At 44.4% G+C, this 16648-nt stretch overlaps 2 protein-coding genes across 7 annotated transcripts in view; one reads left to right on the top strand and one right to left on the bottom strand.

Moving 5' to 3' along the window:
• Positions 1–4358, top strand: part of F2 (coagulation factor II, thrombin) — a 17122-nt gene extending 12764 nt beyond the window's left edge. The window contains exons 13-14 of the mRNA XM_041722114.1: positions 3864–3934; positions 4092–4358. Of these exons, the coding sequence (XP_041578048.1) occupies positions 3864–3934; positions 4092–4235 (215 nt within the window). The 3' untranslated portion in view covers positions 4236–4358. The remainder of the gene's footprint in view (positions 1–3863; positions 3935–4091) is intronic.
• Positions 4359–6808: 2450 nt separating this feature from the next.
• The window catches only part of CKAP5 (cytoskeleton associated protein 5), a 105032-nt gene continuing 95192 nt past the window's right edge, over positions 6809–16648 (bottom strand). For 3 of the 6 annotated variants that reach the window (XM_041722595.1, XM_041722596.1, XM_041722594.1), the window contains exons 36-44: positions 14939–15118; positions 14049–14236; positions 13445–13520; positions 12566–12754; positions 12333–12470; positions 11806–11889; positions 11551–11710; positions 7595–7746; positions 6809–7494 (exon numbers count right to left, since the gene is read on the bottom strand). In XM_041722595.1, the coding sequence (XP_041578529.1) occupies positions 7249–7494; positions 7595–7746; positions 11551–11710; positions 11806–11889; positions 12333–12470; positions 12566–12754; positions 13445–13520; positions 14049–14236; positions 14939–15118 (1413 nt within the window). In that variant the 3' untranslated portion in view covers positions 6809–7248. The remainder of the gene's footprint in view (positions 7495–7594; positions 7747–11550; positions 11711–11805; positions 11890–12332; positions 12471–12565; positions 12755–13444; positions 13521–14048; positions 14237–14938; positions 15119–16648) is intronic. The other 3 variants (XM_041722597.1, XM_041722598.1, XM_041722599.1) reach the window with 3 other exon arrangements.

Genomic DNA, 16648 nt, shown 5'->3' with positions numbered 1-16648 from the left:
GTATCTTTCTAGCATACTACAATATATTATTATTTTTTTCCTCCTTAGCACCTTTTTTATATATTCATGTTCCTAGAGTAATTAGTTTGTGGTTCCAAAACCAATCAAGATACCTAGGAATTTGACTTTTTAGCTAGGCCTGTTGCTTTTCATTTCTGTACTTCATTAAATTTCTGCTTTTATCTTGAAAAGTTTTTTCTTCTTTATGCTTTCTTTTGTTTTACTTTGCTGTTCTCTTTCTAGCTTTATGAGCTGAGAGTTTGGTTATTTTCTTTAATTTTTGAGTAGGGCTATGCATTTTCCTCTGTTCAGAGAGAACAATATGCAGTGTTTTCATTATCATTATTTTTTTAGAAATTCTGTAATTTCATTTTGAATCCTTTCACCCAACAGTTGCTTAATAGGTTTTTAAATTTCTAGATGGGAGGGTCTTATATTTTGATTTTGGTAGTAATTGAGTTTTGCTGCACTATGCTCCAAGAGTATGGTTTGTAATATTTCTACTTTATGGAATTGATTTTTTTTTTTTTTTGAAAGAGAGCTGGTCAGGGCACTGGGGGTTCAGTTGGTTAAGTGTCTGCCTTCGGCTCAGGTCATGATCTCAGGGTGCTGGGATCAGGTCCCTGCTCAGCAGGGAGTCTGCTGCTCCCTCTCCCTCTGCCCCTCTCGTGCTCTCAGTCTTTCTCACTCTATTAACTTTAAAAATGTTTTAAAAAAAGAGAGCTGTTCGATCATTTTTTGTGACTGTTGCCTATGTACTAGAGGTGTGTAGGTATGGTCTCTATTATCCATGTGTAGTGTTTGATATATATCCATAAAGTACAAAAAGAAAAAAGAACCTTATCACTTGTTATTTAGGTTATTTATTTTTATTTATCTATCTTTAAATGTTTTAAGTAATTTTTAAAAAAGATTTTATTTATTTATTCATGAGAGACAGAGAGAGGGGCAGAGACACAAGCAGGCTCCATACAGGGAGCCTGATATGGGACTTGATCTTGGGTCTCCAGGATCACACCCTGGGCCAAAGGTGGCACTAAACTGCTGAGCCACCAGGACTGCCCTATTTTAAGTAGTTTCTATATCCAACATGGGGCTTGAGCTCACAACTCCGAGATCAAGAGTCGCAGGCTCCACTGACTGAAACAGCCAGGTGTTCCCCCCCGCCCCCGCCCCCACTGCACCGTTTAGGTCATTTATATCCTCATTTATTTTCAGTTCACTTGATCTTATACTGAGTTTGTGTTAAATTCTACTAATGTATTTGTCTCCTTGATTTATAAATGTGGTTGCTGTGCTGTTTAGTGCAGATATTCATGACTCTTATTTATTTATTGTGAACTGCGGCTTTTAGCATTAAAAGTATACTTTAAATTCTTTTCAGTTTCAGGATCACTGTCTCTGCTGTTTTTTGTTTCCATTAACCTAGTATACCTTCATCCATCCCTTTAGCCTCTAGGCATCACTTTGTTTTGTCTCTTCTATGCAGCATAGTTGGGTCTTGCTTTTTGAGAGTCAAACTAAAAATCTTTTTCTCTTTTAATAGGTGAGTTAAACCCATTTATATTTATTGATGTGACTGAATTAATATTCATATGATTTTGTTATTATTACATGTATTATGTTTCATTTGCTCTTTTTCCCTATGTGATCTTTTCTTTGTGTTTTTGAATATATATATTTGGGACATTTTGCATTTTTGTTCTAATGATTTCCTTTGAGCTTCTATCTCTTTTAAATGCCCTTAGTTCCTTCTTTTCTTACATGACCTTTTACTTGTTAACTCCCACCTATTGGCTATACATCAGTCAGGGAGTTTACTTTTTCAAGATCTTCTTTGATATTTTTAGATGCATTTTTCCCTACTTGTCAGCACAATCAGTCCTTTTGCTGCAGCATTCATTTCTTGGTTGGATGAAGCTTGTCATTTAGTAGATGCTTCAACAAAGCATTCTATGGGTGTAGAATTTCATGAGTTTTCATGTGTTTACAATTGTTGTTCTGTAGTCTTGAAACCTTAAGCTGTGCTTGGCTGCATATAGAATCCGTGGCTTAAATTTTCCTTCCTTAAAAAAAAAAATAGCTTTGTTGTTGCTTACTTTGTATGTTCTTTTTGAAAAATCAGATGCTGAGAGGTGCCTGGGTGGCTCAGCTGGTTAAGCATCTGTCTTCGGCTCAGGTCATGAACCCAGGGTCCTGGGATCCAGCCCATCAGGCTCCCTGCTCAGTGGGGAGCCTACTTCTCCCTCTCTGGCTCCCTCTGTCCTTTTTTTTTTTTTTTTTTTTTTTTTTAAATTTAATTATGATAGTCACAGAGAGAGAGAGAGAGAGAGAGGCAGAGACATAGGCAGAAGGAGAAGCAGGCTCCATGCACCGGGAGCCTGATGTGGGTCTCCAGGATCGCGCCCTGGGCCAAAGGCAGGCGCCAAACCGCTGCGCCACCCAGGGATCCCAGTCCTTTTGCCTACTTGTGCTCTCTCTCTCTCTGCTGGATAAGATCTTTTTTAAAAAAACCAGATGCTTGTGTAATTCTTTGGAACTTGTATTTGGTCTTTTTTGCTTGGAGGCCTTGAGAGTGTTTTCCTTCGTCTTTGAAGTTTTATTAGGATATGTCTCAGAATGGGGTGTTTCAGGTGTTTTGTCAGCTACCCAGTGTGGCTCCTTTCAACATATACCTTCAACCTTATTTTATTTCTGTGAAATTTTCTTGGATTATATTAGTTTTGTTCCATGGTTTTTTCTTTTTGAGAGATTCAGAGTTCTTTGGTCTGAATTCCATTTCAATCCCTTTCTACTTTGCATTTCTTCCTATTGTCCATTTATTTTTAATTTTTGGATTTCTGATTCAAGGTGTTTTTGTTACATCCTACAAGTTGGCTTGGGGAAATTTAATGCAGTTAGAGTTTTCTTCTGTTTCACGGTGGTATTTTGGGGGAGAATTTTTATTAGCTGAAGTGTTTTTTAGTCTTCTTTTTTGGTTTCCTATGGTATTTTGGTATAGATCTATTTAGTTGTCATTTATTTTGCAGATCTGGGGTTATTTAAAAGATTCCAATTCAATTGCACTCACTTCTTTTGTCTAGTAGGTATTTTTAATTAATTAATTAATTTATTTATTTTTAAATATTTTATTTATTTATTCATGACACACACACACACACACACACACACACACACACAGAGGCAGAAACACAGGCAGAGGGAGAAGCAGGCTTCATGCAAGGAGCCTGATGTGGGACTCGATCCTGGGTCTCCAGGATCACACCCTGAGCTGCAGGCAGCACTAAACTGCCGTTCCACCCAGGCTGCCCTAGTAGGTATTTTTATTGCCTCATTTCCACATCTATGTTAATATTAGATGCACAATTAAATATACTGATTTGCAGTTTGGGTGTTCTCCGTATTCCAGTGATTGTGTGTGTGTAGCTTCTGTTGTTCAAATTTTCCTATATTTATGGAGGGTATGTGGGGATAAAGGCAACTGCCTTTATCCTCTGCCAACTGCCTGTATTTTGGATAAAGGCAACTGCCGTTATCCTCAACCACCTGTAGATCTAATGTATTTTTTTTTAAAGTCCTTCTGCCTGTTGGGCAGCCAATGGATTGTAGGTGGGCAGAAGTAGAATTTGGGAAGCTAGTTCAGGGGAGAGGTACGTGTGATGTGACTAGGGGTGGAAGAGGTGAGAAGTGGGTGAGTTGGGAGGTCTGTTGAAGACAGAGTTGAGGTTGTGCTAAAGGATTGGCTGTGTGGGGTAAGGAAATGAGAGCCAAGGAGGGTCAAGTGGACACTCTCCAGCTAGGTCTCTTCACGGGGAGTGGCGGGAGCATGAGCTCTGCCCCTAAGTACACTGTTCTCTCTCAAGGTTATAAACCCAATGAAGGGAAACGAGGGGATGCTTGTGAAGGCGACAGTGGGGGACCATTTGTCATGAAGGTAAGTGCTGCTAAAGGCCAGGAACTGGTGGGAAGATCTTCCGGGGGTGGGGCTGAGTAAGGAGGAAGTGTTCTCAGAAATAGTTGCCCAACCGGGTACTGGACTTAAGTTCATGCCTTGGACTCACCCTCTTGGAAACCCCATATTTCTTCCTCAGAGCCCCTTTAACAACCGCTGGTATCAAATGGGCATCGTCTCCTGGGGTGAAGGCTGTGACAGGGATGGAAAATATGGCTTCTACACACACGTGTTCCGCCTGAAGAAATGGATACAGAAAGTCATTGAGAAGTCTGGAGGTTAGGAGGCTGCTCACATTCTAGGCTCCTCACTGCAAAAATCACAGAAACCAATCCAGTGGAAGATTTATTTTTGTGGTGTGTTCCTAAAACGATATAGTTCTCAATAAAAGTGTCTGTCAACAAGCCTCCATGCTCCCAGTGCTATTCGTGGGCAGCTCAGAGTGAGCCAGCGTGACCGGATAAACAGGACTTAGGGAGGCCACCACTCCTAGAATGGGGTGGGGTGGGGATGTGGGGGGTGAGAGGGGCAGGTGGCAGGGAGGTGGTGGCCTGAGGGGCTCAGCACTGAAAATGCTCCAGACTCAGGGCCTTGGTGGGATACCTCATTTAATGCCCATAAGAGGTAGGTGAGGAAATAGACTAGAAGCATCCTGTCCGAGTTCACATAGCTGAGAAGGGTTAAAGTTGGACTTGAAACACAGAAGACACTGAAGCCTGTGCTTTCACTTGCTCAGCTGTGGGGGCGGTACGGCACTCGTCCCAGGACCCCAGAAGAGGTAGTGGAAGGCCAGAGCAACAAGGGAGAAGTAGGTACGTTTCTTTAGTGCCTACATCCTTCTGCATGTCATTAAAATGACATCAGACTTAATGCCTCCAAAAAGGAGTACTTTAAGTGCCTTCATCTGGGAGTATGTGGGATATGGTGGTTAGGCATGTGGCCCGGTGTCAGACTGCCTAGGTTCGTATCCTGGCTACAACTGTAAAAGGGACAAGTCAGCTGACCACCTCGAGCCTGTTTCCTTACATATAAGATGTACAGAAGGACATTCTTTATCTAATAAGGTCTTGAGGATTAAATTAGGTAATTCACATAATGTACTTGGCAAAACGCCCAATACCTGGTAAGCTGCCCATAAGTCACCGCTGCTTTTATTCTCACTACTGCCTGGCATGGCAGCATTCCTACTTCCCTCCTCTGGCGCCTACAGATGGCATGCTGGTGCAGCTGTTGCTTCCTGGAATTTCTACTTCCATTGAGAAGCCAGTTGCTCAGGTCTGTAACTGCTAAGAAATGGGACCTAGAGGGTATGCATAAGTGGATTCATAAAGGGTAGGGACAAATATAAAAGTCCTAAGAGTCACAGAACCTAAAGCTGCCCCGTCAGCGCATCCTTCGAGGTTGCTACTGGCTGAGGGGGTGCGGCTCTGACACACTGCTGCCCTTCCAGGGCTCCCTCCCCCCCCATTTCCAGCTGCACCTCGGCCTCCTGCCATTTCTGTTAGGTACCTTCATGACTCGGGAGCAAGGCACCACAGTGCTACAGGTGCCACACTGTTTCAGCCGGCATGAAATGCTGATCACTGGATAATTCTCTGGAGGACTGTGTTGAAGGTACCCTCATCCCTGAGCTTGGGGGTGAGGTGGGGGAAGAGCATGGATGCCGCCATGATTACCTCTTGGCCTTGAATCTTCGACCAAGATCTTTAAACTTCATGGGTTAACATGGGAAGGGATGGAAGTATACACTTTTACCCACTTCCCTCCCTCTTTGTTTTCTTTTCCCATTTTTCAATACATCAAGGAACAGAGATCAGACCTCTGAGTTCTCTGCCCTTGTTACTTGGTTCTGGCCAAGAATCAGGGTAAAAACCGGGGATTCAGTGCGTCTGCAGGACCTCGGCAGCCCAGAGCTTTAACCACAGTGGGGGGGGGGGGGGGGGGGAGTGTAGAGCGGGGAAGCACAGGGATTAAGAATTAGAATATTCTGGCCCCGCTTTTGAAACAAGGGTGCAGGCTCTCAAGGTGGCTTCCCTCCAACACAGCTGTAAGCACTGCAAGTTCCGGACCCAGGCACTCTCTCCACACGTGTTGTCCTAGCATAGCAGCTAAATGAACTCCTCCATCTTCTTCCCAGAATGCCTACTCCCACGTTCCTGCTTCAAGGAAAGGCACGGGGGGGGGGGGGGGGGGGGGGGGGGGGGGGGAGGTGATTTCAGGCAGCACAGGGGCCACCTGAGAAACATGACTAGAATCAACAGGGGATTCACTTTCTGTCAACCTTTTGTTTCTTGAGCGCCAGCTGAGTAAGACAGTCTAGAAGAATTCCTTGACCCTTGTGGTTGCCCATCTTTATCCAGAGCCTTTTGGTCCTGAGTTTTTCTGACTATGGAGGGAGATCCTGGCGGATTTATCCTGGATGTGACTCCTCTGTTCACTTTCTGGTCCTCACTCAGCCTGAGCGGGAAGCAACAATGGGTCTCAACTCAGGCCCCCAAACCAGGCGGGGAGCTCCTGAGCACCCCCATCCTCCTTCAGTCAGAGCCCCCAAGTCCAGTGTCTGTGTGGAAGGCACTGCTGCCTGGCCCGGGCCCCAGGTCACATGCAAGGCGGCAGGAAGCCTGGGAGCCCCTGGAGCCATGGGGCTGATGGGAGGAAGTCATGACCAGAACCCTCCGGAAGCTGCAAGCGGAAGGCAGGAACAGGGCATCACTCCTACTCAGGGTAGAAGCACAAGTCTGTGCGCCCATACAAGGCGGTGCTCCTTAAGCAGGACTTACTCATGTTTGGCTGCTGGCTGGCCAGTCCCAAGGACAGATGACAGAGCTGCCCAGGCAGGAGCATCTTGGGAGACTGTTCTAGTTAATGCAAACTTTATTTATAAAAGACTCTTAAATTAGTTGTATCATGCCATGCATTCATACAGAATACAGTGACCCTTCAGGGCTACAGGGAGAAGAGATCACAGACTCAAAAGGAAAACTAGTCAAGAGTTTCTAATAGTTAAAAGCTAGGAAAGATCAGGACAACTTTACAAATGAGCAGTTAGAAATAAAAGACCAAGGCTACGGAGACTAGTCGGAGCTGAGCGGAGGGCAGCTGTTTACAAGTCTGTACACTAAACTACGACACAGACAGTCTTCCAGAGGCAGGACGCTGGCGGAGCAGCGGAGCGCGTGGGAGGCCCGCGGTGGGCACATCCAGGCAGTCTGTGTGCCAGGCCCGCCGAGCCCCGGTGACCAGGAGGACCCCGAGTTGAGTGAGCTGGAGCTGCGGGGCACGGGGCCGGGGCCACTTCACTTGCGGCTGCTCTTTATTCTCTCCAGTCTCTTTTTCAAGTCATCAATGTTGGCTGTGGAGGACGAGGATGTGGTCACACTTCCTGAAGAGTGAGTCTGGTTAGAATCCAGGTCTGAGTGCTGGTGCTGCTCCCGGGACTCCCGGAGCTGAGAGAGTTTGCTGTGCAGCATGTCCGTGGAAGAGGCGACGGGGGGGACTGCTGGTTTGGAGAGCAGAGAGGTCAGCGGGGGCCGCTCGTCCTGCTGTGGAGAGAAGGACACAGTTGGCAAAGTGGGTCGGTCTGAAGCTCGGGAGCAGCAGGGGTCGGCCTGGCCTTGACCCACCCAAAGGACCGAGGCCTACCTTCGTATTATCCAGACCACATCGCTGTCGGAGGATTTTGAGCCTCTCCAGGTAGACGGACGGTCCCACCTCCTCTCCATTGGTGTTACCTATGGAGGACACTGTGCTTGTGGGAGCGGGCATACACGAGACCTCCGTCTGAGGGGAGATGCCTAGAGATGAAATGTGGAAAGGACACTCAAATGTACACACGTCCCCTTCTAGACTGCCCAGTTAACCTGCCACCACAGGGAAAGATCTGGGGGCTTGGATATCACCACTGTAAGGACTAAAGAAGCCACAGGAGTTCCTCTGGAGTTGGTGGTAAAAGGGGCTCTGAAATACCCAAGACAAGCTGAGTGAGAACTTGAAGAGACAACAGAGAAGAGCAGAATATAGGCTGGGCCGCCTGTCTACACCCTGGATATGTGCGGCGTGGGGGAGGGGGGGTTGTACTCTGTCATCCTGCCACTGACCTGGGGAATCCAAAAGCCTATGCTACGGTGTCCAGCTGAAGAAGCTCAGGACTTTACATGCTGGCAACAATTAGACTAGGTTTGGACCAGGTGATACACAGAGGGAAGTGCTTATTCAAAACCAGGGAAGACAGCAAGGAGCTCAAGGCCACAGTGTGTTCATGGGGAAGACGCAGAAATGCAGGTGTCCAACAAACATAAAAGAGAGGGACAGGAACGGGCTCACAGGTCACTCCCAGCATGGAGAACAAGATTCTGGCAGCAGAGGGGAAGAACCAGAAAAATCCATCCACCAGTTCTTGAAATTTTGAGAAGGAACAATTACAAAACATAGGCATTTTAAACACCCAAATTAGTATCAAAACGCATTATATAAGCCAAAAAGGTAAGATCTTGGGAAGAAAAACTGCCTTATGGTAAACCGAAGAGCAGCAGGATACTCTACAGGAAAAAAGAAATCCTTAATGTAAACATATGGAGGATACTCTGACCAGGTGTCCATGAATGAGAAAGGGAGTGAGAGACAGTAGTGATGGGTGTCTGAATACTCTCCACACGCAACCACTCCACAATCAGTGGGGTCACACACTTGTGCTGCAAATGTCCTATTTAGGCCCAAAGTATCAGTCAAATGTCGGATGTCACCAGAAAGGGCTGCAGAAGTGAGAAAAGGGGCCCCTACCTCGATCAAGCAAACCATGTATGTCCGCTTACCTCCTCTAACATGCCATGCAGTACAGCAGTTGTTAGGTGAACTGTTCGTGTCTATCTCTGCCCTTGTGGACTTTAAATTCTAGCAGAGTTTTTGGTTTGTTTGCTTTTTAAAGATTTTACTTATTTGAGAGAGGGCACAAGAGAGAACAGTGAGCACAAGTGGGGACAGAGGCAGAGGGAGCAGCAGACTCCCTACTGAACAGGGAGCCAGATACGGCCTCGATCCCAGGACCCTGAGATCATGATCTGAGCCAAAGGCAGAGGCTTAACCGACTGAGCCACCCAGGAGCCCCATTTTTTTAAAAAAATTCATTTATTTATTTATTCGTGATAGACACAGAGAGAGGGAGAGAGGCAGAGACACAGGAGGAGGGAGAAGCAGGCTCCATGCAAGGAGCCTGACACGGGACTTGATCCCGGGACCCCAGGATCGCGCCCTGGCCTAAAGGCAGGCGCTAAACCACTGAGCCACCCAGGGATCCCTTTTTAAGATTTTATTTACCAGCAGAGGTTTTTGTCTGTTTGCTGCCTGGCACACAGCAGGCATTCAACAGGTACTCCTGAATGACAGGAATGAAAGCTCATCCTTTTTTTTTTTTTTTTTTTTTAATTTATTTTATTTATTCATGAAAGACACACACAGAGAGAGGCAGAGACACAGGCAGAGGGAGAAGCAGGCTCCATGAAGGGAGCCTGATGTGGGACTCGATCCTGGGTCTCTAGGATCACGCCCTGGGCCTAAGGCAGGCGCTAAACCGCTGAGCCACCCAGGGATCCTGCTCATCCTAATGTTAAAGTGAAACATTACTCCCCTATAGTGAAAAAGTCAGTGTCTGCAAATTACTGCTCACAGGAGCTAGAGACAAACAGCAGACCCTGGAGATGTCAATTTTAGAAAACAGCTATTGGGGCACTTGGGTGGCTCAATTGGTTAAATGTCTGCCTTCGGCTCAGGTCATGATCCCGGAGTCCTGGGATCAAGCCCCACATTGGGCTCCCTGCTCAGGGGGGAGCTTAGTTTTCTGTCTCCCACCCTGCTCATGCTGTATCTTTTTTTTTTTTTTTTTGCTGTATCTTGCTCAAATAAGAAAGAAAAGAAAGAAAAGAAAGAAAAGAAAGAAAAGAAAGAAAGAAAGGAAAGAAAGGAAGAAAGAAAGAAAGAAAGAAAGAAAGAAAGAAAGAAAGAAAGAAAAGAAAGAAAAGAAAGAAAGAAAGAAAGAAAAGAAAAAGAAAGAAAGAGAAAGAAAGAGAAAGAAAAGAAAGAAAAGAAAGAAAGAAGCTGTCAAGAGCCTTAAACCAAAAGAAAGACCTCTGGGATGTCTGAGTGGCTCAGCGGTTGAGCGTCTGCCTTCAGCTCAGGGCGTGATCTCAGGGTCCGGGATCCAGTCTCGCATCAAGCTCCTTGTGGGGAACCTGTTTTCCCTCTGCCCGTGTCTCTGCCTCTCATAAGTAAATTAAAAACAAAACCAAAAAACTTTAAAACCAGAAAAAAAGACCCCTGTCACCATCCAGAGTAGAGCTCTCACGTCCTACATTTAGTTCTTTTGGGAGTCCCTGAAATTCCCACTCTTACCGTCTTGAATTTGTTTGCCTATAAAACCGTGCTTCTTTGTTGTTTTCAGATTCTAATCAGGTTCCCTCTCACCATGTATCTTGCTAGGCTGAAACTTCAGTTGTGTTCTTATTTTTCTTTTGTTTTTAACACCTGAAATTATGCTTCTTCAAGATTTAAGAGTCTTTTCCTTGAGGTGTAATGAGCAGAATTTCTACATATGGATGGCATGCTACATATGGATATACCATATGTTTGATCAAGGGGTTGGGGGGTAGGATGCAAATTTTAAGAAAGGTCTGAGACTGGTGTTTGAACAAAGATCTGAAGGAAGAAAGGACTAGTTACAAGGCTATCTTGGGGAAGAGCATTCTACATGTAAGAAACAGCTGTTGCAAAGGCCCCAAGCAGGTGCGTGCCTGGTATGTTCCAAAACAGCAAGGAGGCCAGTGGGGGCTGGAGTGGAACAGGAGTCAGAGCGAGTGGCAGGAGATGTAGCTCTCGAGGGGTCAAGGGGCCTTATGATGTAGGCCCTTGTAGGCCTCTGTAAGGCCTTTTGCTTTTGCTTATATAGAGCCTTTGGAAAATGTTGGAGGAGCATTGTTTTGATGCTATGAATGGAAAGAATTATGGGAAGACACAGTAGAAGCAGGAGAACAGTGCCACAAACCAGGTGAGAGATGATGATACTCATGCCAAGGAAGTGGCAGTGAAGGTCATGAGAAGTGTGTGAGGATTCTGCACATGGTTTGCAGGCAGAGCCAAAAGATTTCCTGACTGAGGGGAAGACATGACTGAAAGAAAGGCTTTGGGTCTAAGCAACGGAGGTGCCATCATCTGAGATGGAGAAGAATGCTAACGGAGCAGGTTTTGGAGGAATGGTTGCAGATTGAAGCCTGTGGAACGCCAACAGTAAGAGTTCAGGGAGAGGAAGAATCAGAGAGGCCAAGTAGGAAGAGGCCAGGAAGGCCAGGTAGGAAGAAACCAAGAGAACAGGGACAACCGGAAGCACAGGGCAGAAGTGGTTTCAAGGATAAGGCGCACTGCCCTTGTCAAACACTGGCAATGGGTCAAGTCAGGTGACAGAGTTGGCCACTGTTGCAGCAACGTAAACACCACTGGTGACCAGCAAGTACCGAGGAGCATAGGTATAAATTTAAACCAATCAAAACCTCTAGTTCCAGAGCTGGGAGCTATTTTGAGCTCCTTCCTGTAGCCACTGGAGGAAGCCATACCTGTAGATGCGGGAATGCGGCCTTTGCCCTCCCTCTCCATCTCAATCACCCGAAGGCCTCTCTCAACATAACTCTGGAAGAACTGGGAGGAATTTTTCAGAAATGGTTCAATGTCAGCATCTGAATATTTCTTCTTATATTCGTACAACTCTGCTAGGCCCTGGTTACCAAGAAAAAGGAAGAGCGGGGAGACATTAGTCGGTGACCCTTCTCCCTTAAGCAGATGCCTGCTTGGCTTGCCCCTTCCCCTCTCACCTCTTTAGTGTTTTCTTTAGAGCCAATCTTCTTAAAAATCTCAGCTAAGAAATCATTCACTTTGGCCTTTGATGATTTTTCATCCTGTGGTTAAAAGACACAAAGGACTGGCTAGACTTGAGTTATTAATCAGGAACCCACAACTGGGTAAGAACTGAAGAGGTCTCAAAATCCAGACTTACTGGAATGTTCCTGTGGTAACAGCACCCGTGTCTGCAGCAAAAAACCCTAACATTCTGGTCACTAAATGCCTCCAGTCGAAGGTTTTCAACTAAATTAGCGAGAAAGGACCTGGCCCCTTTCTTCTTAAGTAGAGCTCACAGTGGATTTACCTGACAACCTTTGGTTGTGTGGTAACCACACCATTATAACTAGTTCATATTTGAAAACCTCAAGGTGGAAATGGTCACAACACAGCAGCAGGAGAGCGACTGGCCCATCCCCGAGCCTTCACCTTAGACCCTGAGAGGGTGGGCTTTAGTGCTTATGCCTCTGACAAGATCACCACCCTCAGTCAGGACACTTACTATTCGAGATGCTCCCTTTTCTGTTTCCTTATCAGACTTGCTCCCTGTCTGGTCCATGCTGTGCTTCATCATCCGGCAGAGGTGGGCCTCCAGCTCAGACTCGTTCTTGTTGTCAATCATTGTTAGGTGGTCTAGGATCTGAGGGAGACACATGCAGATTCAGATGACGGTGATGCCATATCCATGTAGTTCTCCTTAAGCTCTCTCAGGGACCAGCTGCTGTTCTCACTTACCTTGGGCCCTTTTAATTTGCATAATGTGTGCAGCAGTGTCTTTAGGGTCCTTATGGGAAATTCACTTTTGCATTGCTTCAGTTTCTCTTTGGGGAAGACTTTCATGAAAATGTGTATGTCCAGAAGAATTCTGTCCAGATTAATGCTGTTGATGGTATCAGGCAAGAGTCGAACCATTCTCCAGAGACACTATTGAAAAAAGAAACAAAAGTTAGCAAGAGTGGCTAAAGAATAAAGATAATTCCTGTCACCATTCACCTGCCCTAGGCTCTGGGGTCACTTCTGAAAGGCAGTCAGAGAAATAAGTGTGGAACATCACCATGTCTTTTGAGTTCAGCTGCTAAAACATGAACAATTTCACTCCAAGCATGTCACTGGTTAGTGTGTGACAAGCCATCCATGTAATCATCCCCACACCTCCCTCCCACTACCTGGAGATGGGCCTTAAATGGTGAGAAGATATGGAGAACTGGGTGTGGGACCTGAAAGTAGAGTAGTTCATACAGCTTAACCAAATCTACTCCAAGGAGACAAACTCTATTACAGTGTAATAACAATATTATAGCGGTACTGAAATGTTCATCCGGGGTCTTCTATCAAAGAGGGCTATTCATATCTATTTCCCAAAAAAAGGAATAAAATTTGTCTCATGAAACTAATTGTCTTTTGCTTTTAAGGACAGTTGTCTTTCCCTTTTAACTGTTTGAGGCCAAGAACTGTTCAGGCTTGAGCTTGGGGTGTAAACTGGAGACCAAGTATATTTTTCAGTTGTGCCTTGGTTGATTTAACTCTACGTCTTACTTTCAATCCCTCTTTCCCCATACTTTAACAAAGTATTGCATCTTTGACAGAAAAGAGATCAAATTATTTGCACTTTACCTTCATTACAAGCTCTGAGAATTTGGGAGAACTGGCTGTTGCTAGCAGGCTGTCTTGGAGCAAAACAAGTAGGGCACTAGAAAAGACATCCCAATACAACAGCATTAATAAGTTTCAAACATGCATTCCAATTAAAATCAGTAATTGAAAGGCCAAGTGTAAATATTCTGTATCCACCTAATAAAGTGAGAGCACATGGATCAGGACCATCTCTGATTGCCTGATATTCAGCTGTGAAGAAAATAAACCAGTCTTTTAAGCTTCCTGTTACCACATGGCAAATGGGAAAGCTCCTTACTCTACTTTTCACTGTCACTGGTCGCTAAGAAAGAAATGCACCTGAAGTGTACATGAAATGGCGAGGTAACCAACAAACACTACAGTCCTATTCTAGAAAACTCACTATGCTGGCTGGCTTACTGAGTTGTTACTAGTTTTAACTGCTATCTCAGGTTGGAACACTTTTTTGGTTCATGAGGAAGGGAAGAGTAATAAATCAACTTAACTAGGCAAACCTAAAGTTCTAATTGGTCTAGTGACTTTGGTTTCCATGGGTAGACAAAAGAGGTTGTTCCAAGCTCTAATGGTGAGATTATAGTTATACCTCAGGATATTGGTCTGGTCTGACTTCTCCAGCACCTTCACCACCAAGAGGTTCACAGAGCGGATCACCTGTTGTCCTTCCTCTAGATCTTCAATCCGAGAGTCCAGCATTAAGGTGATGAGGCCATGCATCAGGTCTTTCAGTACCCCTGTGGAGGCCTCCCGGGCAAGGCTCTCTATCTGAAACAGCTATCCAATCATACTTGTGTTAAAGTGGTATGGAACCCAGTGTACAGAGCAAGGAAGATATGTTCACTAACATAGGTGGGTGGCACATTCTAGCAAAAAATTATGTATTTTAAAAACTTCAGGGGCACCTGGGTGGCTTAGATGGTTAAGCGTCTGACTTCGGCTCAGGTCATGATCCTGGGGTCCTGGTATTGAGCTCCTGCATCAGGCTTCTTGCTCAGTGGGGAACATGCTTCTTCTTCTCTCTCTGCCCCTGCCCGCCCTCCCCCTTGTGCTCTTCTCTCTCAAATAAATAAAATCTTAAAAAAAAAATTTTTTTCAGAGTATTTGGAGAAAAAAAAATCATCAGACTCCCTCAAACCTCCAGAAATAGCCAAAATTAACTGGAGTGCTTCCTTCCTTCCTGTTATAAAAGTACTTTTAGTGTGAGAAGTTATCTGTGACAATGCAGCCAGGGCCTACCATGCCTGATGAAGACACTGGCAGGAAGCAGAATTCTAGGTAGTATATAAGTAAGCATTCTATTTTGTACCCGAACAATAAGGCAAGCTGGAGTGTCACCCAACATCCAGTGAAAGTAGTAAATTACATGTAAAACCCTGTAAGTGACATGGGACTTGCTGGAACTACACTGACTCAGGCTTTAGAACCCAGACAGGATGAGACTGAAGGGAAGCTCATGTTCTGCAGATGTGGCCTTACCGAAATCATGTTGCCAATGATACAGCTATACAGCTTGATGATCTCATCTTTCTCCAATTTCTCATCGGCCATATGTGTATTGTAGATGAGTCTTAGTTGCATGAACGTGGCTATCAGAAATTGATCAATATGGCCAGACATCGCTTCAGCTTTGTCTTCCTGTCTCAGGACCTCATCAATCTGGTAACAAAAACCCCAAGATATAGTCTCCAAGTGTCATATTTTTAAGTAGTAGGAAAATATACTTATAAGGATGTCTCTGTAATATTTATTTGCAAAGCACTTATATCTTACCTTGAAAAAAATCCAGTCACTTTACATATAAATAAATAGTCCTTAGGGAGTCTAACATTTAGCACATGTTTATTGAGCAAGAGACTGTTAGGTCAATTAGTCACAGAGCCTATTCTAAAAGGTTCACTATCTAGATCAGGGAATATAATCCCAATGTTTAAATGTCTCATCTATTAAAGTGTTTTAATTCCCATTATATCTCATTTGATCATCCAACAGCTCTGAGAAGTAGTAAGGTTAAGTAAGATCTCCATTTATCAGATAAGTAAAATAAAGCTCAGAAAGATCAGACTACTTAGTCCAAACTCAAAACTCAGGTTTCCAACATCCTGATCTGGTGTTCTTTTTGCTTTGGACCATTGGCTGTCTCTAATCATAAAATATACTGCTATGGGAAAAAATGTATTTCCTATTCACTACTGTAAAAATATCCTTATGATTACATAAATAATTCCTGGAGACAAGCACGCTAATTTTCAACGACCATCGTTTCATGCAGGGGTGTCCTACTGTGCAATTCCAGGGAGCAGCATGGAGACAGACTGCAGTGTGAACAGTGCCCCCTGGTGGTGTGGAAGCCAGTGGTCCTACTTCATTGATAACTATGCATGTTTAGACTCTGTAAGTACACACAGTTTTATACGACGAGTTGTTTAACAATGCTGCTTCAACACCAACACCATAAAAAATACTTTTTTCTTCCCCCAGGGGGGAGCTTACTTTTTTTTCTAAGATAATTAACATTAATGCCTGGTCAACATCTTTCATGTTCACAGAATCAAGCATACTTGCACACATAAACGAGGTCAAGGTTTAGGGCATTGTTTATTCTACCAGAGGATTATAGTACATACATGTCTCTGCATCTAGCTTTCCTAGCTCCACAGAATATTATGAAAATCCCCAAAGGCCACAAGAATAGCTCTATTTAAAATAAAATAAAAAGCTCTATTTTTAAAGCCTACTTAATAGTCCACATAGGCATGTACCAAAATTTACTCAATCATTCCCTTACCAAACTTTCAATGTGTTTCCAGTTTGGTTATTTTATTTACTATAAATAATGTTACAATAAACATCTCTGTATATGTATCCTAACACACTTGTGTTTATCTATCTAAAAGAAAGAGTCCCAGGAGTATAGTTTTTTAGTCTGAAGAAGACTACAATTATGGTATAATAGATATTACCATGTTGTTCTCGTTAAAAGACACATTTAATTCACATTTCTATGTTTGTTTTTTTAAAGATTTTATTTATTTATTCATAGAGACACACACAGAGAGAGAGGCAGAGACACAGGCAGAGGGAGAAACAGGCTCCATGCAGGGAGTCGCATGTGGGACTCGATCCCAGGTCCCCAGGATCACACCCCAGGCTGCAGGTGGCACTAAACTGCTGCGCCACTGGGGCTGT

Source organism: Vulpes lagopus, chromosome 11 (assembly GCF_018345385.1).
Source record: "Vulpes lagopus strain Blue_001 chromosome 11, ASM1834538v1, whole genome shotgun sequence".
Taxonomy (NCBI): Eukaryota; Metazoa; Chordata; class Mammalia; order Carnivora; family Canidae; genus Vulpes; species Vulpes lagopus.
This window is presented reverse-complemented; position numbering and strand designations above follow the sequence as displayed.